The 22384-nt window shown below is 49.3% G+C and overlaps 2 protein-coding genes across 6 annotated transcripts in view; both read left to right on the top strand.

The window, feature by feature from the left end:
• ADA2 (adenosine deaminase 2) overlaps positions 1-11724 on the top strand; it is a 54364-nt gene extending 42640 nt beyond the window's left edge. For 4 of the 5 annotated variants that reach the window (XM_032687780.1, XM_032687777.1, XM_032687778.1 and 1 more), the window contains 6 exons: positions 674-801; positions 1895-1985; positions 2286-2394; positions 3319-3476; positions 4308-4510; positions 5447-8757. In XM_032687780.1, coding sequence (XP_032543671.1) covers positions 674-801; positions 1895-1985; positions 2286-2394; positions 3319-3476; positions 4308-4510; positions 5447-5555 — 798 coding nt within the window. In that variant the 3' untranslated portion in view covers positions 5556-8757. Of the gene's footprint in view, positions 1-673; positions 802-1894; positions 1986-2285; positions 2395-3318; positions 3477-4307; positions 4511-5446; positions 8758-11322 lie in introns of those variants that run through there. The other variant, XR_004357080.1, reaches the window with a different exon arrangement.
• Positions 11725-13535: 1811 nt separating this feature from the next.
• HDHD5 (haloacid dehalogenase like hydrolase domain containing 5) lies at positions 13536-21989 on the top strand. Its single transcript, XM_032688966.1, has 8 exons — positions 13536-13622; positions 13715-13915; positions 14131-14243; positions 15353-15446; positions 15938-15971; positions 16378-16552; positions 16886-17074; positions 17675-21989. Exons 1-8 carry the CDS (start codon positions 13536-13538, stop codon positions 18042-18044), a joined length of 1263 nt encoding a protein of 420 aa, XP_032544857.1. The 3' UTR covers positions 18045-21989.
• The last annotated feature ends 395 nt before the right edge of the window (positions 21990-22384 follow it).

Raw genomic sequence — 22384 nt, 5'->3', positions numbered from 1 at the left:
TTTTGTGCTTTAGTATCACTGAGGGCATTCAGTGCCTACACCCCCGATGAAATCAGGGCAACAGCCCCGGGTACGACCTTGGTAGTGAGGAATCCCCAGAGAAAGTTGATGAAACAGAGTATGCCAAAAGAATTATTCTTCCCAGTTCGCAGCCAGAGAACTGAGAAGGCATGGGAAGACTAAATGACCCTCTCAAGGTCATGGAGTGAACCTCTGGCAAAGGGGAGCAGAAGCCCAGCCCAGCTGGTAGCTTATGGAACTCGGTCCTCGCGTGCCTTGGGGCTGCCTTGGCTGACAGACTGCCACTGCAAGGCACAGAGTGTGTGAGCCGCCAGACGGCTGGACAAAACACTCCAGCATTTGATACAGATGTGAGTAAGAGGTCATGGTCTCCTCTGGGTACTCAAGGGCACTTGCTTGCCGCGTCTGAACACGGAGAAACTTGTATCTTGTATCACATAGGAGGGAGGAAAACCATTCCTTGGTTCTTGCCAGCTGGTAAAGTCTTCAAGAAGAAAATATTCTGCACAGATTTAGCTGTTTTTTTTTCCCTGCCCTGTTCCCAGGACCATAACACATTGTTTCTTCCAAGGTTTTCTTCAGTTCATTTCTCCCACCTTCCAGTAAAACACCTCTTCTAACTACTGCTTGTGATGTGCTTTTCATCCTGCAGGTGTATGAACTGGATGGCACCCGGCACAATAAATCATGGTCTGTGGCAACCTATCGGGAAGTGACCAGGCAGTTTGTGAAGGAGCACCCTGACTTTGTTGGAGCCAAGATTATATTTACAGCACACAGGTAGACAGAGGCTGTACAGGGCTAAGAGCAGCCCTGCGTGGCCGGCTGTGCTGGGAGGGAGGGGGCCAGGCCAGGAGAAGCAGTGCTGAAGTGCCACAGTTGGTTAGCAATGTCCACGTGCGTTGTCAGACCCAGGGTGTTGACTCCCGAGGCATTCCCTGGCATGTGCAAAAGGCTGAGGGTGAGAAATCATCTATATAAGTCTGCGTACGTGCGAAGTGAGCAGGGTTAGCTCACGGTGTGCGCCAGAGGACGGGAGTCCGTGAGCCCCGGGTGCGGGAACGAGCAAGGGAAGGGCTGCTTGTGTGCGTGTCCAAGCCGTGCGTGCTCCCTTCCCGAGCCTGGACACACTCCCGGTCTCTGCAGGAACCGAAGCAGTGACAGCAGTGCCCGAGTATGGGCACTTGGTGCTGCAAAGGCCCCCGTGGGACCCTGCAGACGCTGCTCTCCCGGCAGCCTTTGTACGGTATGTTCGTGCTGCTGCTCGCAGGCGGGCACGAGGCTGTTCTCCAAGTCAGCCAGATGCCACGAAGTCATGTGAGGTGACCCTGAGCAAACAGAGCAGACCTCTCAGCAGCATTTACTCGCTCTGGTTCGGCACAGTGCCGTTTCCAGCTCAGAGCTGGCTTGTCTTTGGGCAGCTTGGATATGGACACAGTGTGTCTGCAAAACGAGCCGAGATGTTAAAGTCTGATAGGGCTGGAACAAACCCAAATTTAAAACTCTCTTGAAATGCAGTCACTGTCTCACCTCCCAACAAAACAGTCGAGAGGGGAAAAAAAAATTAAATGTTTTCTCTCCACGCTGTTGTGTTCCCTGCTTGGTGGATGTGAAAGCCAGTGAGTCAGACAGGCATGCCTCAACTCAAGTGACAGCAGGGTCTAGCCAGGCATTTCCTGGTCATTCAGGGGCTTCCTTTCATAATATCAATTTTCTGCTGCTGTTACTCTGGAGACCTGAAGCTGGTTGTCAGATTCGGGAGCAACTTGCATTTTGGAAATACCCCTGGGGGCCCCATTTCACAAGTCAAACCCAAAGAAGGCGGGCCCATGGGAGTGAGCCTCTGCACTGCTTTCTCTCTCTTGCTCTTTAGGATGCTGAATGTTTCCCAGATTAAAGAAGCCATCGTCACTGCCATGGCGCTCAGAGCCCAATTCCCAGACACCCTGGCAGGCTTCGACCTGGTAACCATGTTTCTTCTGTGGCTTCACATTAACCCCTAGTGATATAACTACATATATAATATGGCATATGTTGTATACCAGAGGCAGAACCTCTGCTGCTGTACTGAAATCAGTGTTAATGGATTTCAAATCCTCCAGCTAAGGATTTTGTTCAGGATAATTGGCAAAATCCCCTGAAAGAATCAGCTCCCCACCCCACAGCGTTGCAATTTCTGTACAGCTGGCGCCTCAGTGATATATAGCTGTTATTGCCACTATCTTCCCAAGTGTGTTCAAAAATACCTTTCTTTTTTCCTCTAGGTTGGTGATGAAGATGAAGGTCATTCTTTATGGGACCTGAAGGATGCCCTGACCATCCCGTATTCCATGGGGATCAGCTTGCCGTACTTTTTCCATGCTGGTGAGACTGGTAAGCATGAGGGCTCGAGGCCTGTTCTTGCTTGCAGAGGCAAGACGGAAGTCTTGCAAAGCACAGAAGAAGCAAGCCTGGGTGTATCAAGATGATGTGTGTGTATACATGTGTACATAATCAGTTTTCCTTATGCTTCTCCCCATATCAGCCTGTTGCTGTAGCATTCCTACAGGACCACTCCCTTACCTACTCCCTGATTTTGGCTACAGGTGTCATGTTGCTCAGTGTCTTTGACATGGAGTCATGCTGTGAGAGTTATTGCTGGTAGCCATTTCCTTCTTGGAGCAGCACTCACCTCCCATTCATAGTGGCAGCAGAATTCCTGAGCCATTATTTTACATTTTAAGGTGAAGGAATGTCTGAGCCAGCCTTGAGTCTTAACTGAATACGTTCATCAAAGTAACCAATGTACCCTTCATTTCATTAGTGGGGCGATGTGTATTATTCAGTCAGTATGGGTGGGATTTATCCTAACCATGCATGACAGTTGTGTCTAACTTGTGCATTATGTGTATTGCTTGTTGACATCTACAGAGAAGGGGTCTACCTCCGAACTAGTTTCCCTGGGCTCCTTTTGTAGCCGTGGGCAGTAACAAGCTCTTCTGAGGCACAGTACATCTCACCCTATCGCACAGGCTACTCCCCACAAATTATTGCTTCTCTCCATTGACAATGAATGGAGACCAGCATGATTAGCTTAGCTGTAAGAGCAGCACTGTGGACATCTAAAGCCAGGTGAAATGAGTGGATATCTCCATGCTGAGCAATATCCTGGGCAGAATTAAAACCCTGCTTCACTGAAAATGCAAGTGGAAACCCTCTTACCTTGCAACTGGGGCATCTATTAACAAAATCATCCAGCAGTTTGAGAAGACATGCTTCCTCACAGCACTGCAGTGACTCTTACCTGTCTCTGCTCAGACTGGCAGGGCACCTCTGTAGACAATAATGTGCTGGATGCACTGCTCCTGAACACCAGCAGGATTGGCCACGGACTCGCTCTCATTAAACACCCAGTAGCCAAAAATTTGTCTCTGAAGAGGGATATTCCTGTAGAAGTCTGTCCCATCTCCAACCAGGTATGTTGTTAAAAGCTTAGTTCTTGGGGCTGGGACACTGGAATGGGGTTCACCATAGCAGTGGGGAGTAGCAGGGAGCTGGGGGGCAGCTACAAGTTTTGATGCACACAGGCTGGCTCTTTCCCTTGCGCCACATTACACTGCAGTTTGCTACATAGACACGCACTGTGAATATATATAAGGCTTGTAATACCACTCAGCAAAAAAAATCATTTATATTCCTACCCAGAGGAACTTGGGTAGGCAGTCCTCCCTAGTGGAGATGAGGCCCAGAGCCAGGGAGGTATCTAAAGAGACATAATGGAAAATACTTCAAAGCCAGGAGGGCCAGAGGCTGAGAAGCAGGGATTGTAACTGGAAGTCTCGTGGGTTTGTAGAATTCGTAAGCAGTGGGAACTCTTCTGCAGCACATTAACGTGGTGCCCATTGTCCCCTGGGTGCAGCAGAAAGGATGCTCTGGGGTAGAGATGTACCGGTGTGAGCCTTAAGGAAGAGAGCCCTGATACCAGCTCCAGATGCCCTGAGCTAAGCATCATGGCAAGCGTGTAACCAAAAGACTGTTCCTGAAATGCTTGCAGTCAAATCGTTATAAATAAGCAGAAGTTATTCACCCCACTGGCCTTGACTTAGGCAATTCATTTAAGAAACTCATCTCCTTGAGGAGACAAGTTGGTCCCTCCCACAGCAGTTCAGAGCAGAATGCACTCTGAACAGCCCTCTGGAGGCTGTCCCTCCCGGGTGACTCCCTGCTGGCACAGGCAGCTGTGCAGGTATCCGAACACGGCTACAGCAATAACCTGACACGGTGTCATCTCCACCCTTCCCACCAAGGTCCTGCTGCTGGTAGGTGACCTGCGGAGTCACCCCGCAGCTGACCTCATGGCTGAGGGGCACCCCATTGTGATCAGCCCCGATGATCCCCCTATCTTTGGAGCAAAGGGAGTCTCCTATGACTTCTACGAGGTGTTCATGGCCATCGGAGGGATGAATGCTGACCTGAGGACCTTAAAACAACTTGCACTCAACTCCATAAAGTAAGTTCCTCACCTCTCTCATCTAGCCATAGTAATCATGAGGAGACTATCAGCTTGCTCCCCAGAAACCCACTGTATTTGGGTTTTGGCCCCAGAGTCTCCTCTGCCACATGAACTGGGCTTCCATTAATCCAAAATCTCTGCTACGTGTCTTCTCCAAAGGCACGACACAGGGACCCCAGAGGCTCTTCTGCCTGTGCTCTTCCTTTCTGTAACTCTGTGTCTCAGTTTATTCTTCCTTTTCCTACCTTTGTGAACTTGCCTCCAGCACCTGGTTCTGGGTATGGGAGAAATCTTATGTCTTTGTATCACTTGTCTATTTCTGCCAAAATTTGACTTGCTGCAGTGTTTGCCGTGGCTCACATGGGAAACACAGGAAAACAACCTACCAGCATTTAGTTTGAGAGCGTTTAATGACTTTTTCTATTTATCTGGGCAGCTCTGAATGTCCCAGAATAGTTTGAATATGATACCTAGGGTCTTTGTGCATATTCCTCAGTTGTTGCCTGTTTGCCAAATCCTGTGCCAATCCTCTAGGCAATCTCAAGTCCCTGCATGGCCAGGGAGACAACAAATACTCTGATTTCCTACCAATTTGGACTAAGCCCAGGGCACATCTGAAAGCAGCACCAGTGCTGTCTCTTCTGTACTAGTCAGCGGTTGCTGCCCAACGAGTCTCCAGCTGATGCAGACTGAGCTGTTTGTGCTCATGGTGCAGGACTCAGTAGCTGCTGATGTGGCTGTGATGTGTCTTGTCCCAGTGTGAGACCAGCTGGCAGGAGCTCCAGGCTCTTTACACTGTGTCACTCTGAGCGGTGCAGGCATGTCCTGCAAGGGTTAACACATTGCTGTTTCCTGCCTTTTCATTTTGGTGCTGATCTTGAAATAGCTGCCCCCTTGTCTCCTGTCTGATACTGACTTTTCTCCTCCTCACAGATACAGTGCCATGCTACCGGATGAGAAAGCCAAGGCCAAAGAGGTCTGGCAGAAAAAATGGGACCAATTTGTGGCTGACCTCTCTGATAGCTTTTTAAGGGAGCTTTAGAGAGGACAAAACTCATCTCAGAAGGCATTTGGCAAGCCAGAGTGATTGCTAGGAGGGAGACTGCTTCTTCCATGTGACCTGAGCAGATGAATGAACCTCAAAGTCTTACCTGGCAGTGGGCGACTCTGGTAAGCCAGGCTTAATGGGCTTAAAACTGAGAATGAGGTGAGCTGTTCTGTGAAAGTCATGGACTGGAGGTAAAAGGGAGCAGTGAGCCTTTGTAGCAAGCACAAAAGACCGCCCCACTCAAAATAGACAAAACAGTTAAAAATTGCCAATGACCGAATCCTGACATCCTTATTCAGGAAAAATATGCTTTCCAATTAGGGTTAGCAGGAGATCGGCAACATGAGGATCTCTGAATTTCGCCTTATCATTACAAAATGCAGACCTTGTCCGGAAACAGCTCAGACAAACATCCAACCATTTGGGCCACTGACCTTCAGGAGAGCAAGGACTGAAAATGACTCTCGTTACGTTTAACCCTGGGCCTGCTGCCAAAATAGCACTGCTAGGTCGAAGAACCAGTCATAGGTCTGATGTTTGCTATTTCAGGCTCTACCATGGCTGGAAACAAGCTGATGGAACTTGCTCCCAGAACATTTAAGCCTGGTTGCACAGTGATCGTAATGCCAAAAAGAGGTGTCTGAGTTGCCAATAGCTTTTTTTACTGCAAAATCTTTTCCTGTCCTCTGGTCAAAAGGAAGGCAAAACACGTTTCATCTGAGGAAAAAACATCCTGGCTTCCCAGATCCAGCTTAATTAAAACTGTCCCCCCACACAAGGCCACGTTAACACAGGCCTCTACATTTATAGGAAACACCTTGTGATTTTAGGGGGTTCCACTACCATACTTTGTCGCCTAACTCAGAGTGCAAATGTATCCTTATCCACCCTGTCAGGCAGATTTTCACCTTGGTGGAGAACTGCTCTCACACTGTATACCTGCAGTGCTCATTTGGACCTCTGTGACTTCCAGCTCTTTGGCAAAAAAACAACTACACAATAAATAGTCTTTAGACAAGGGAATTCTCTTTCTTAGCATTACCAAAAATAACAGGAGGAGAACTAGTTGCAGAGAGATTTAAAAAAAAAGAAATCCTAATCAGGATGCTAAATAAATGTAGCAAAGTCGTTCAGCATAGATACCCCAAACATGCAGCCAGGATCAAACAGCATTTCTCTTTGACTTCAGTACAATTATGCTGGTTTGCATCAGCCAAGGGAGAACTGACAAAAATTCCTGCTGAAAGACATGTCCCTCCTCTGAGCCACAGACTTGCAAGGACTGTTGTTTCCTGATCTGACCAGCTTGGGCAAATTGGCTCTCTTTAGGCTTTCTGCTAATTGTCTCAAGCTGCCTGGCCATAGTGCTTATTTCCACTGACCTTGGTTGAAACACCTTAGCAGGAGGCAAATACACTTACTATAGAAGTGGATCAAGCTGCACAGCCCCTGCATCCCGTGTTAAATTGCCCACATTTCACAGGCTGCAACTTCATCTCTAGTTATCTCAGAGGAAAAAAAAAATAAAACTACAAACCCCCCACCACAGAAAAAAATAAAACCACAACAAACCACAGGTGTGTGCATTGCAGAAGCCAACAACACAAACCGAAGAAAGCAGAAAGAGAGAACCCAGTCACATCCCTTGATAACTGGGAGGCTGCTGGGGGGAGAGGGGGAAATTAAGTGCCTCACATCCCCAGCCCTTTTCAGCCACAGCTGCCTCTAGTCCAGCCTTCTCTGCCCACGTTCCCCCACAACCTCCCTCAGAGCACCAGCAGATGCTTTTTGGCAGGCTGACCTTTGCTGGGCCTTGATGCAGCTTTGGTCCTGGAAGGAGCTTTACACCAGAGGAGGAGCCAGAGTAGAGCCACTTTCTCCCCTCCTCCATGGGTGTTGCACACAGAGCTCAGTCTAAAGTCCCCAAGGTAGGCTTTGGTCATGGCCAGGCTATAAATGCTGACTTGGGAAAAGCCTTATTTGTAATGCTGAGGAAAACTGCTGCAAGCAAGTGCAATGGCTGCTAACCAATGACCCAAAGTCTCTGAGCAACCTGATCTTTCAGCATTGCTATATGTGGATGGACAAAGATCCTTATTTGCCACGAGTTGATTCTTAAATAAGCCTCTTTGCTGCCGAGGTGAAGCTAATCATTACAGAGCCATTGTGTGAGGAGGTGAGTTCCTCAACACAGGTTGACCTACGTCCCTTCCTTTACTATTACAGTAGAAAGCTTTCAGCTCTTCCTGCATGTGATGCCTTGAGGGTTTGAACTACTCTTTGGTTCTCCTCCCTCCTCATTACCTGCAATAGTTGCAGGGATAGATCCTAATTTGCCAAATGCCTGCTGGAATCAGTTTACCTGTTGTGTCCAGTTTGTTCTTGCCTTCCTAAGAAAAGCCTGTTGTGCACTTGGCCATTTACCTACTTTGCAGCCAAGTATCTAGAGACACCAGTGAGTGATGCTGCTCAGGATTACAGCAGAAACAGGTTTCTACAGAAATCACAGGATTGTACAGGTCTGAGATGACTTTCAGATGAAGCCTTCAGAAAGGTGTAACAACTCTACAGGACTATGTCTGCATTTGTGACTAGCCTAGTGACTGCACTTCTGCTGAAGGGATCCATCTTAGCTTTGGGCAGAGAGAAGAAACTTTTCTGTCTTGGTCATATATGTATGTTTAAATGTGAACCTGAACCATACAGAGGGACCTGACTCCAGTGGTGTGGCCTTCCTTGGATCCCTCCTTGAACAGGGCATTGCCATGCATGGTGACTGGGGCTTCCCAAGAGTCCTCTGGCAGCAGATGGGCTTCAACCATATACAGGGCCTAAGCAAGTGTGAGAGAAGGAGGGCCAGCCTGCTTTGCTGCTGGGGATCAACACTTCCTTGGAGTGGCCTTAGTTCTGAGAACGGTGCAAATTGAGAAACCTAAATTGCATCCTCACCTCTCTAACTCCAGGCATGCAAAAAAAGGAGGGATTTAGGCTGGACCACAGCAGTTATAAAAGATCCATCTATTTGGCCTCAAAGCTTTGGATAAATTTGGCTGCAGGGCCCTCTTTCAAGGGTTTTGCTGCCATTCTATCCCCATACCTTGGCTCCCTGCTAACATTTGTTGGCAAACACATCACATATAATGCTTTCTTGCCCATTGCTTTCAGAACACAGTCTATAATTAAATTTTTAAACCCATTTAAAATGTGGGGGTTATTTTTCCTTCCTTTTTTTTTTTTCTTCCCCCACCAAAAAGAACAGAGGATACCTGGATTTGATGTGAGGTTTTAATCTGGAACGTGCAGTGGAGGGGGATTTTTCATATCACTCAGCCTGGCATAGAATTATCAGGGAGTTTGAAATGTCTTCACAGATGTATCCAGCTCAGGGCTGTGTCTTCATACAGAGACCACCTGATAGACACAATTTCCTTGTGCTACCTTTCCTCCCATGACAGTTTTGTACCATCTGTATGGTGGTTACAGCATGGGAAAGTAGAGGAACTACTGAAGGTCATTCACCCTCCTTTTAGCAGGGTTTTAATGGAGGAAAACAAGGAAAAGAGTAAATGCTATGTGATCACCCTATTCTTTCTGAATCTGGCAAGTGCCTTGTGGAGCACCAGGTGACTACATGGTACAACAACCTGAGGCTCTTTGCCCCAAGTGCTGGTGGTGGGCATGGGAAGAAAGGATTAGCCAGAGAACTTCAATATCTGGGATGAAAGAGGTGAAGACAGACACAAGGGTGATGGGAGGCTGAGTAGGGCAGACATAAAGAGGCAAAAAGAGCCCCCACTTTGGTCTCCATCCAGACTCAGGAGTGAGGAAGGAGAGTAGAAAATCCATCAGAGTTTCTGTGAGGGTTACTTCAAGCAGCCATAAGAATACATCAAGCCTTATGCCTGTTATCTCCCCCATTTGTCTCTCCCTGTGGCCTCTTCGGGTTCAATTTGTTTAAATGGGAGGTGGATGGAGCTTTGTTTGCAGCACACAGGTCTAGCAGCGTTTGCTGCAGAGCATCTTAGACTGCCTTTGGGGCAATTTAGAGAATGAAATGTTTGCCTCCTGGTCAATCACTGCCAGGAAATGGCTGATCCAGCGCTAGTGGTTGCTGTCAGAAATCATGCCAATAAAAACAGAGGAATAAAGTGAGTGGTTGAAAATGGAGATAGGCCCAAGCGAGCAGCTGGGTCTGAATGTCATGTGAGCCTCCATCACTGCAGTGGGACTACACAGATTCCACATGCTAAGCAAAGCCCTCTGGCCATAAAACACAGGGCTACAGATGCATTTTTCACCAGCTTCCAATGCTCAGCCCGCTTCAAGGTTTTCTTCCTATATTAATCTCTGAATTAGCGTCTTCACAGGTAGCAGGAAGACATTTCTTTGGACAGAAACTTACAGTTCTAATTGGCTTGGTACTTAATTCCTTTCTTCCCGGGCTTGCAGCAGTTGCAATCACAGCAGGACTATCAAGTGTTTTCTGTGCACTGAGGGACAGGCAGGTGAAGGGTCTGGCTCTCAATTCTTCTGGCTTGTCATTTTTATCAGGCTGTGTCCTCCCCCCTTGGTCATTACAGGATAAGAAAGGCATTTTACTGTATTTTCTCAACCTTTAGCTTGTCCATCATTTCATGAGCAGGCTGCAGCAGGGAAAGAGAAGAGATAAACCATGGGGGGAGGGTCGGTTCAGGCCATTAGAGCCTCTGCGGTAAGAAAAGAGATGGAAGGTGCATCTACTTTCGAGGGGGATGTTAGAAGGTCAGGAAGAGGGGGGTGATGACAGGGCTGTGAGTCCAGAGAAAACAGAGCTGCAAAGTTTACACAGGGACCCACGGGAGAAGGCTGTGGGCAACTGCCTGTTTTGCTTGTCTTCATAGTCAGCTACGAAAGGGGGTGGGATAAACATCTAAGCACGGTGTAGACAGGGGAAGAAGAGGGAGTCTCCTGTGGGCTGGTGTGAGAAGGGCAGACAGGCGATCCCTAGGGGCATCTGGGGATATGTCTGTTGCCAGATGTGGCCGCAGAAGAAATCACGAGGTCCATCCATGTATACAGCACGCAAAATGGGGAGCTCCTAGCAGAATCACGGAGAAAAAGTCTCAACTCGTGAAGGGAAAATTACACAACCGGGCATTTAGCACGGGGACGATGGGCTAAAGTCTGCCCGCGGTGCCGGGAGGGGCTCAGCAGCCGAGGCGGAGCGCGGTGCTTGGCAGCCGTGTCGTGTCGGTCCCTGCCAGGCTCAGCCTGTGCCCGACCGCTGGCAAACTCCCTCCGGGCTGGTTTAAAAATAAGCACTTCAGCCTGTTGGGCGACCTTCCTTGGAAAAATAAACACGGCAGCCCTGCCAGCCCGCCGGGGCGCACACACGCGCACCTCGGGGGCACCTCCTCGACAGCGGGTACCCCCAGAGTTCACCTGGGATCAGAGCAACACCCTCGGCCCCCAGCCTGACCCCACATCCCCCAGCCGCACCCCTCACCCTGCCAGGAGCCCCCCGAGCCTTGGCGGGGTGCGGGGGATTCCCGCAGGTGAGCGCTGCGGGCCCGCCCGCGCCGTGGAGCAGGAGCGCCTCCCGCAGGGATCCGCGGGAAGAGCCGGCACAGCGCGATAAAAACCCGCACGGAGTGGGGAGGATAAAACCCACTCCCCCCAAACTCCCGAACTTCAGGATGTTTAAATAGACTAAACCGTTTCTTTTTTTTTTTCTTTTTCTTTTTTTTTTTTTTCTTTTGCAATGACATCCTCTCTGCGGTAGGGAACTGGCTGGATGTCTCTCGCGGCTGTTTCGCAAGTCTCAGGATGGGGAAAAAAAGGACTGAAAGTATCCTTACACTTACGAAGAAGGGACTGACAGACCCCTGCAATGCAATTCGGTCTCAGAGGCACCGAGACCAGGAACCAAAACAACCCATCTAACTTGCAAGTGGTTGTATCGTTAAAAGGCTATAAAGTCACATTAGCCAATACTCTAAGCAGAAATCACAGCAAATCAATCACATTTTCACTCTGCCGGGAGTGGCTGCCTTGGTGGATAGCTGAGAAACACTCGAGACAAGGCTCTTGTGTTTGTCATTAATTTCAGAAAGTCTTTGCCCCTCTCTCTGACTTTATTTTTCATGGGTAGCCAAGGGAAGTGTGGGTTGGGGGTCTCTGGTTTCTACATAGTTGAGAAGGCATACTTCGAACTAGCTGTAGCTGCCTGCCTCGTGCTAGTGGAAGAAGGTTTGAAGCCCAGTTCTGCAGGGAACTTAATACTTTCAGCAACATCTCCAAGGCTAGCATAAATTTTGCCAGAGCAGGAGAAGCTGCAAACACTTGCAAGAAATTAAAGTCATCCTGGCAGGTTGAGGAAATTACATAAAATAAATGGTAGGTAATTCAGTTAAGGCAAAGGCACTTAAGGAGGAATAACCATCTGTACAAATGTGTGCTGAGTTGCCAGTGCTTTAATAGCTCTGCAGAAAGGTCTCTGGGTGTTAAAATGGGTCAAAAACAAATTAAGGTTGGTGTTCATGGCAATGGAAGCGTAAAAACAAACAATTACATTGTTTGGGTAATTGATGCCTAATGTCGTACATGTTAAACCTGCCCTATCCAGCCAGTCAGGAGACCTTGAGCTCAGCCAGAAAGCAAACAAACGTTGCTTCATCTCCATGACTGTGAAGTGAACCTTTCACTTTCCCCAGGTCTGGAAGGACCTCAGCTGAAGTCAGCGTCAAGGCTTCTTTCCCATGGCACAGGAAAGAGGGAGGCAGTCCATCGGAGAGCATAAAAGATGCCCAGAGTTTTAGAAAACTTTATAATCTGTGGGAAGAGGACCACAAGACTTGGCTTTACAGAGAAAAGACTGAGCAAAGGTAGGGCAGCAACTCACAGAATCATACCTCCAAGACAAAGTTCAACCTTTGACCTTGTCAACTAGACCACAGCACTGAGTGCCACGTCCAGTCACATCTTGAACACCTCCAGGGAGGGTGATTCCACTACCTCCCCGAGCAGTCCATTCCAATGCCTGACCACCTATTCAGTGAAGAAATTCTCCCTGATGCCCAGCCTGTTTCCCCCTGGCACAGCTTGAGGCTATGTCCTCTTGTCCCATCACCAGTTGCCTGGGAGAAGAGGCTGACCCTACCTCGCTACAACCTCCTTTCAGGTGGTTGTAGAGAGCAATAATGTTTCCCCTGAGCCTCCTCTTCTCCAGGTTAAACCTCCCCCAGCTCCCTCAGGTGCTCCTCATAGGAATTATCCTCTAGACCCTTCAGCAGCTTTGTTACCCTCCACTCCAGCACATCAATGTCTTTCCTGATTTTGAGGGACCCAGAACTGGACACAGCACTCGAGGTGTGGCCTCACCAGTGCTGAGTACAGGGGGACAATCACTCCCCTGGTCAGCTGGCAGAGGTAACAAGTTGTAGTGCAGCCCCTCGGCACGAACACTGCGGGCAGGGTAAGCTGTAATCACCTTAGACTGAAACCAGACTATGGGGAGATGCCTGTGCAGCCAGGAGGACCGGGCTGTACAGCACTGGAGCAATTTTGCTCACAGACTGAGGGACTCCTGTTCTTTGATTTTGTGAAGGGCTGAGATAAACCCGGTGTGATTGCTCTGTAGGGGTCTAAGCCTTTTGCTCCCAAACCTTTCCTCTGTAGTGATTTTGCCTCTCCCACGGCTGGGCTGCTTGTATCCCCCTCACCCCCTTTTCCTCTCCAGGGTCGCGCCCCGCCAGCCTCGGTGCTTCCCTCACCCGCTTCCCTCCCAGCTCGCCCCCAAACCCACAACCCTCCTTCGCCCCGAAGCAGGCGGGACACCCCGCCGCCGGCAGCCCCCTTCCCCTGGACCGCGGTGCCGGCAGGATGCACCATCCTCCGCCGCGCCCGCCCTCCCTCCGCCCCGGTCCCTCCCCTCCGGGCCCCGGGTCTCTCTGGGAGCTGTAGTGCGGGCAGTGCCCCGAGGTCGCAGCGGGCGGGATGGCGCTGTGCGGGTGCCTGCGGGCCGGCCGGGCGCTGCTCCGCGCCGCGGGGCCGCCCGCCCGCGGGGTCTGCGCCGCCGCCCGGGTGGGTGAGCGGCGCCGGGGGCGAGGGGCCGGGGAGGGGGACGGCGCAGGGAGGGCTCCCCGGTGTGACCGTCCGCTCCGCTCGCCTTGCAGCCGCCGGCCTTCGGGTTCCTGTTCGACGTGGACGGGGTGCTGGTGCGGGGCAGCCAGCCCGTGCCCGCCGCCCGACGCGCCTTCCAGAGGCTGGCGGACGGCAGCGGGAGGCTCCGGGTGCCCGTCGTCTTCCTGACCAACGCCGGGAACTGCCTGCGCTCGGACAAGGCCCAAGAGCTGTCCCGGGCGCTGGAGATGCAGGTAAAGGTGACGGGGCTGGGGGAGCGCTCCCGGCGTTGGAGCGGAGCGCCGGGAGGAGGGAGCACGTCCTGCGCGAGTGCTCCGGGAGGGAATCACTCCGAGTGCTTGGCTTTGCCTCGGAGAGGGGCAGGTGGCAGCGACGCGACCCGACCGCAGGGAGGAGGGGGGCGAAATCTTACTTGCGGTTCCCAGCCATCCTCTCCGCCCTCCCGCAGGTGTCTCCGGAGCAGGTGATTCTGTCCCACAGCCCCCTGCAGCTCTTCAGCCAGTTCCACCAGAAGTGCATGCTGGTGGCCGGGCAGGGGCCCGTGGAGGAGATTGCCCACAAGTATCCTTTGCTCCGTGTGCCTCATGGTGCTTTTCCTGTTCTGCTGCAGCTTCCCAGCTAAAGGCTGCTGCCCCTGGCACTCAGTCAGCTTGTAGAACCACGAGGAGACAGAAAGGTCATTGGTTATCCTCGTGGAGCGGCTCAGGGGGAGGCAATAACTCCATCTTGGTCACCTCCTGGCTGCCCTTATTCAGTTTTTAGGTTGTCATGCTGATTAACTCACTCTGATTACCTCTGTCTGTGGTTGCTGTTCCAGTTGGTGGGATGTCACCGTGAGGACTCCATCAGCTTTGAGCCCATGTCACTTTTGAGATGAAGTTGTGCTCCTCCTGTTCTTTCTTGGCAAAGCCCATTAGAGATCACCCCCAACTGACAGCAATTAAAGGAACTCATAGATATGATGGAGCTTTGGGCAGCCTGGTCTAGTGGAAGGTGTCCCTGCCCATGGCAGGGTCTTTGGAACTAGTTGATCTTTAAAGTCCCTTCCAACCCAAACCATTCTATGATTCTATGAAATATCATTAGAGTTAGAGCATCCCAGTACAGGGAAGTGGTCTAAATGACAATCCCACATGCATATTGCCTGGCTGAGGTGGGGGGACAACAGGTCAAACATGTCTGCAAGGAGGTAATAACTGCCTGCAGTGTTGACAGCATCTCAGCCTCTACACGCAGGGGCACACTCTGTGCTCAGCATTTAACTTCATTTGTTACAAAAACGTGTGTTTCCCTGAGGCCCATAGAGGAGCCAAGGGCAGGGTGTTCTGCCAGCAAATGTAACTCATGCTTGGCTTGTGTAATTTTATCAGCACAGACCATTTTCCTTGCACCAGCTGAGCTGACCAAGGCTTGGAGTGGTGGTCTCTGCTCTTTGCCCAGTTCCAGGGTTTGCTGTTGAATCACCCCAATCTGTTTTTCTTAGTTGTAACCTTTAGGGTTATCAATAGGTTGAAGCACAGCGTGACTGAAAGCCATGAGGTTATGCATTACCACATTAAATAACTGATCTGTTACTAGGACTCGTATTCCTTAATCCTGCAGATGCTTTTGCAAGTAACTTAAAAAAACCCTCAACAGTCTCCACAATATTCCTTGATGGTCTGAAATAGCCTGGGGTTCAAGCACGTGGTCACCATAGAGGCGCTGAGGAAGGCATATCCCCTGTTAGACATGGTGGATCAGAGCCGGAGGCCAAAAGAACTGGTAATTTCCTGAAGCGTCAGTAGAAGGGGTGATCTGGTGCAGTGGGGCTGCATGGACAGGGCAGAGAGGCTGCAAAGGCACGGAGCAGCTGGCTGCCAGTGGCTCCCCTTAGTGAGAGCCTGGGACTGAGGCTGAGCAGCCAGCATCTCTCTACTCTTCACAGCCTTGGCTCCTGCAGGAGGGGCAGTGACTCTCCCCTCGTGTTTCTCATGCCGTACCTGTCTTCCATTGCTATTCCTTGCAGTGGGGGGTAAGACAGTTTGGTTGACATCTCCAGCTCTGAGACAGGAGTGCAAGGTCTGCATCCCAGAAATCCTGTCTGGGATGGTAGGGGGGAGGTGAGGGAAATCTTTCTTCAGGATTCCAGGTGGCCTTGCCCTGCCTTTTTGTGGAACTGCTTTGGCAGGTTCAAAGGAAGCATTTTTAGTTTTGTTTTGGAGATGGCACTGGGTTTTGCATTACTAACCCAGCCTTCTGTTTTCTTCTGGCAGCCTCCTCCAACCACTGGCTTCCCCACTATAGAAGGTAAGCAATAGCCTCTGTTTACATATGAACAGGCAGCAGAACTAACAGCAAGGCAGGCCAGCTGGGATGGAAGCTGATGACGTGCTGTTGGCTCACCGGTATCCACGGGCAGCGTACTCCGAGGATACAGTCAGGAGGCAGCCTCGCTGCTCTGATGCAGTGTGAAGTACAATCTGGGTAAAAGCAAAGCCAGCTTTTCTCTCTGCCATGCTCCAGTATCTGGGACTAGTGGTGCACATGATGCAGTGATACCCAGACTGGAGCCCTGGCACCAGCTGCGTTCCAGTGGTGGCTGTACTTGCCAGAGCATCCCAGCAGAGGAGTGGTTTTGGTAGTGGGTGGCTTTTGGTAGTGGGTCCTATACTTGGATGCTGTGAGTTTCCAAACATCTCTTGAAATCTTCCAGGGGTGATTCTGTTTGGTGAGCCAGTGAGGTGGGAGACAAGCCTGCAACTTATTATTGATGTACTCTTGAGCAATGGGAACCCTGGGGCAGAGCCACAAGAAGTACCATACCCCCATCTACCTGTCCTTGCCTGCAACATGGATCTCCTGTGGATGGCTGAAGCCAAGATGCCCAGGTGAAAAGCACGTGTGATGCTCGTTTTAGACTATTTCATATACCTCTCCCGCAGATGATCTTTTCCAACTGCATTTTTTTAGCATCTGAATGTTTTAAAAGTTTGATTGTCTGGTGTAATTAGCAGCAGAGACATGAAAGCTGCATGAGAAACAAAGCCTAAAGCTTTCAAGAAGCAAAAGCCAGACCAGTGCCTGTGGAGGGGTGTGTGTGGGTAGACACCACATCCAAACCAGGCATTAACCTGGCTACAGCAGATGGTTCTCCTCACCAAGGAGTGCTTGCTACTTCAGGGGCGTGACTGGGGACACTGATGATGTCCTTTCTGGAGCAGGTTTGGCCATGGCACTTTCCTTCTCTGCTTGGAGGACATCTACAAGAAGGTGACAGGCAGGGAGCTGAAGTACGAGGCGCTGATTGGCAAACCCAGCACAGTCACCTACCACTACGCCGAGTACTTGATCAAGCAGCAGGCAGAGAAACAGGGCTGGAAGGCTCCCATCCGACGCCTCTATGCAGTTGGGTAAGAGACTCTTTTTCCTGCTGCTTTCCTTAGAGAGTTGCACACTGACTTCTCTTTAGTGTTTTGGGGTTTGGGGTTTCTTTTTTTTTTTTTTTTTTTTTTTGTCTGGATACTTCTAAAATTAATACCAAAATCCCCATGGTGTCTCTGGAGCCTCACGTCCTGGAACAGAGGCTTACTAGCTTTTCGCATCCTACACTTCCAGTATTTTGAAGGGCCCTGTCAGCCTAGGAGAGCTGTTTGCTGTAGGATGCAGAGTGTATGTAGAGTGGTGACTGAAGACAAAGTTAAGAGACCCAGATGTAGCACCATTAGCCCAGTTAGGCCAAACACTTTGGAAACGTAGGGAACACAACACAGTAATGGCTGAAAATGATGTGGGTGCTTCTGACATGTTCGGAAGATGTTTGTGAAGCATGGGACCTGAACAGGACACACTGGGAGGTGGATTCATAGCCCAGTCTGGGTGATCCTCTTGTTCTTAGTGAATATCTCACACCCCTTCCTCCTTCAGTGCTTTCTTAATCCCAATCTGTCAGAGCCAGAGAGAGATGCACCGGCTAGTTTCTCATTCCTGTTTCACACTGTGACCTTATCCAGGGATAACCCTATGTCTGATGTCTATGGGGCAAACCTCTACAACAACTACCTCAAGTCAGCTCAGCAGAACCAGGTCCGGGCTGGGGGGAAGAGGAACCCACAGGCAGCCAGTCCCCAAACTGAGGATTACCTGGAGCTGAGGAAGGACTGCAACAGTTCAGTGGAGAGCTGCCATTCTATTCTGGTCTGCACTGGGGTCTACCGCCGCGACGACGGTGTTCCCAGCAAAACAGAGCAGTGCACGACCGAGGCGGTGTTCCATGGACATCGGGACTTCTGCTTTGATCCCAGCCTGGTGGAGGCGTCTTACATAGTGCAGGATGTGAATGATGCTGTGCAACTTGCTTTCAAGAAAGAGAACTGGAGCTAGGGGCCGAGACAGGTGTGCCTAAAGATCTGCTGTAGGGGATTTTATGTACTGGAAAGGGAAGAGGGGAAGAATGGGGAGAGACCTGGAGTGATCTGATCTAGACAACATGAAAGAAAACTAAAGCACTAAAAGCCCCTTTTATTGATACTCCTCTGCAATCCTGACAGCTGCCCACAGGCTTTTGACTGTGACGGTACATCAATAATTGAGCCGTAATGGAAACAGGGTATAGGGAGAAGGCTTGTCCCAGCAGTCCCAGTTTTGTTCAGCCATCAGAGTTCTTTCTTTCCCACCCTTTGTGTGTGAAGATCAGGCAAGCCCACCCTCCTCCTCTCAATGTATTTGAGGATGAAGCTCTTTCCCATGCAAGGAGCCACCATCAGCCACTGTGCCATTCCTGCAGTGTGCTGTTTGTCCAGTCTGTGACACGAGCACACCAGAAGCTGTGCTGTGGTGGCACTGTGCCAAGAGAAGGCTTTAAGTCTTAACATTCTCCTTGTAAAGAGTAAGTGCCTATGGACTTTAACAAATTCTGTTTGCTCGGGGATTTGCCACTGCATCACTGTCAGTCTGAAACAAAGTCCTCTTTTGCAGTCCTCTGGCAGCTGTGGAGAGGCAAGGCCCTTCAAAGGAAGCTGCAGTAGCCAGAGCAACTTGCTGCAGGGCTGAGGTGAAAGTTATATTGTTCACTTCTGCCTATTTAGCATTCTGTGAACACTCCTACCTTTTCACATCCCACTAGGGAGCCAGCGGCCTGCTCTCAGAAGCAGAGGAAACTACCACAGAGTCTGAATTTCCAAAGTTGTCTTTGCCCAGGACTCAGTGCTGCAGCAAGAGGCTCTTTTGGCACCCGCCCTGACCCAACTGTTGCAACAAACACCCACCTGCTCCAGCTGGCACAGCTTCTAAGAGGAGCCCTTCACTGGAACAAAGGTTAAACAGAAAGAGTCACAGTCCACTTTTGCTCCTTCCTTACAGGCAAGGATTTAAAAAGAAGATCAAGCCAGGATGGTACCAAAGTCCCAAATCCCCAGTCTTCATCTTTAAGAATACAAACGTCTCTCTGTATTTGACTTCTTTTCTTCCTCTCATGTGATTTGCAGCTCAGGGATATGCATATGGTCTGACCTCTGTTCCCTCCTCTTTCTTTAACATGCAGGTAGAGTCCCCCTAACATGAATTAGCAACTGGAACTTGCCTACCCAGGAACATTTCCATGTCCCTAACAACATCTACCTTCTGTTGCCTCTGTTCTCTTGGCTCAGGCTGTCCAGAGAAAGATCAAGACTTGTGTCTCTGTAGACATTACAAAGAAGATGAGCAAGGATTGCATGAGAAACTCATGTGAAAGATTGGCCCAGCAAAGAGTATCTTAATTCTAGAGGAGCATTGTGATTTTAGAAGCACATATCAGCCTGTGCATATGGTGAAAAGCCTTGGAGCCAACACAACTGAGTTGGTGTTCCTAGTTCTACTCATCTCACACAACACTGAAAGATCAGAAATAGATCTGCTCTGCCTCTTCTTCCCTCCCTCCTGCTTTACCAGGCAGCTCCATACACAGGGTACAAACAAAATGTTCTGCACAGAAGTTTGAGTTCTTAATTCAAGTCTCAGCATCCATGTGCACTGAAGTTCTGCTTCAGCAGCTCTCTGTCCTCTCAATACTTACGTGTATTCCAAGAAGGTCACTGCAGTGCAGGCTCTGTTCTTTTGTTGTGCCAGACTCTGCATCTTGAAGAGGACTGGATGCTCTGTCAGTGACCCAGGCAAAAGAAATCCTTCTCTGTGGCTTCTTTCTCTATCCCTTACTTTATGAATAGGGGCAGAAAAATCTCTCTTTGCATGAATTTTCCTCCTGTGAAATCCATAGTGGGAAGTTTCTTCCTCTCTTAGCACTGCTTGGAGTTGTCCTCCTTTGTCTCATCAGGACAAGAATCACTTGGCTACTTCTAAAAGCAGCTGTAATGTGAGAAACACAGATTAGAATCCTTCCCTTTCACTGGAGAGAAAAATTACCATTTCATCCAGTTGCACAAGACAAGGGCTTGTCTCCAGTATCCAGAAGAGTTAGCACAGGGAAGGACTTCACATACAACATAAGGAAGGTCCTTTCAGCTTTCATTGCATCTCCACGGTCACAGTTGTGCTGTAGGCCCAGAGTGCAAGGCCTGGAACTGGAGATCCAAAACACGTTTATTCATAAACTAGCTCCAGTGTCCCTCAGCCTTGCTTTTCAGAGGTGCCATCTGATGCAGAAAGAGGAATGCTCCCTTTGCTTGCAGTATTGGGCTGGTTGCTGGCAGTAAATGTGAGCCACACCCTGCGTGGGGTAGGCACTCACCTGCAGAAATACCGAGGTCTGTCCACCTGTGTGTGCAGCAACCCTTGGCAGGGCTCTGTCCTGTTACTTGTAAAAACTGTGGTGCTGCTGGTTACTCAAAAGACCAGGTGCTGCTGAACCAGCCTTCCCTTAGGGGTGAGAAATCCCAAGCAGTAATTTCCTATCAGCATGCATGGCACATCCCAGCCAGAAGCGAGGTAGGTAGCAGGAGGAGGGAGGTAACACCTCTTTCGAGACAGGAAGAGGTTTGCATTTGCACAGAGAGTGAGCCAGGCATCTCCATCTTTGGAATACAGTGGAGGTGAGCTGACTGATGTGAATCTGCTTCAGATTCCAAATCTGCTTTTAGCTCTGGATTTGTTTTTTTTCACCATGTTACTGTTGAAACAGTCTTCTGGGAGTCTTAAAAATGCGTAGGAGGAACTTCAGTGATAAGGAATTTAAGAAATGCTTTGCTTGCGAGTTGAAATTGGACAGAAGGGAGGAGAGGGAATCTAGAAGAATCTCGTACCCTTTCCCCCATTTTTACCAAGTAAGGTTTCATAAAAGACTTTGCTTGTTGCTCTGTGCACTAATTAGCCAAACCCTTGGTCTGAGCAACACAAAGACCTTTCCCCTCTTCTCTTTCTCAGCTCCTTAAAACAGTGCACTTTGTCCAAGTCCCTGCCTAGGAATTGTATGGACCCAGTGGATGGAGTAAGAAATCTGGCTTCTCCAGCTGCTGTTAGACACTGACTTGATTCTGAAAGGTCTCTATTAATGAAAGTGTTTGCCAGGTCTCTTCTGTTCCACGAGTTTTGTGCTAGAGTGCTGTGCAGGCATCTAGCTTATCTGCAGTTCATTTATAGACATCTGTTACTGCTAGAATTCAGTGAAATCTTTTTTCCTTGGAACTGTAGCTTCCTGGAATTAGCTTCGAGTGTGGCCGGAACAAAACTCTTCCTTTGTCTCACGTATTGCACAGGAGTGGTATTTCTGAGGCCATATTTCTGTATTTGGAGTGAGCATACTGCACTTCTGTGCAGATTATGGGACCAAGCTGAAGAGGGGACTTCACTGCTGATCCAAAACCTTAATATTTATGTGGTGCACTGCCCTATACAACAAACAGGGTGAAGACCTGATCGTAACAACTCCATCTTCCAAAGATGAACAGGTTTAAGTCAAGCTTAAAGGGAGTATGCAGCTGAGAACAGCAGGAAGGAACCAAAGGATAGACCTTGTTTTGGATCTGAAGTAGAGAGCTTTTATGTCATGCAATAACATTGTGGCTAGAGAAGTCAATTCCTTTATTCCACAGGACACATGCAACTACTAACATGGCATTCAGGGAGTCGTATAGCACTGCTGTTCCCTTTCTTCCCATCTTAATCCTGCCATGTCTTTCTCCCTTTAATAAATGGGTAATGTTTCAGATTGTGTCCTGTGCACTGTAGCAGAGTGATTACATATCATTCAGAGAGATCAGAAGCTGTGATTATTTTAGATTTCATGTTAATTTCAATGCAGTTCCAGAGTTGCTACTTTGATCTAGAACATATATAAAATAATAAAAGATGTTTTCTTTGAAATAAATTTTAACTTGCAGTGTGTACATTTAATGATTATTGTCCTGGTCTCTTTCACATCTGTTGTGGTTTGAGAGCCCCAAAATCCAATTCCCTAGTCCAAGCCCCCTCCCACATCTCAACCCAGTGTGAGATGGGTTTTCCAGACACCACACGAGACTCAAAATGGGGGGAAGGGAATATATATTACGATGACTGTACAAATAAATATTACAATACATTACACACACAATCTTAATTATCTCTACAATGACAAAGTCGTATTTACAATGGATCAGATCTCTTCTCCCTTCCAAATAAAAGTCCAGGAGGGAAGAAGGAAAAGATCCTTTCTACTCTCAGAGCAGCAATGTCTCTAGGGCAGCAGGTTCTCTCATGCAGCAGCTGTAGCTGGATCTCTGCCAGTGCACACGAGGGGGGTATCCAAG

Source organism: Chiroxiphia lanceolata, chromosome 5 (genome assembly GCF_009829145.1).
Source record: "Chiroxiphia lanceolata isolate bChiLan1 chromosome 5, bChiLan1.pri, whole genome shotgun sequence".
Classification (NCBI taxonomy): Eukaryota; Metazoa; Chordata; class Aves; order Passeriformes; family Pipridae; genus Chiroxiphia; species Chiroxiphia lanceolata.
The sequence above is the reverse complement of the archived record's forward strand: the minus strand, read 5'-3'. Positions and strand labels throughout refer to the sequence as shown.

Coding starts and splice junctions, on each gene's coding strand:
- HDHD5 (XM_032688966.1), top strand. CDS start 13,536: ATGGCGCTGTGCGGGTGCCTGCGGGCCGGCCGGGCGCTGCTCCGCGCC. Junction 14,244..15,352: donor GTGGAGGAGATTGCCCACAA/GTATCCTTTGCT, acceptor GGTCTGAAATAG/CCTGGGGTTCAAGCACGTGG. Junction 16,553..16,885: donor GCTGAAGCCAAGATGCCCAG/GTGAAAAGCACG, acceptor TTTCTGGAGCAG/GTTTGGCCATGGCACTTTCC.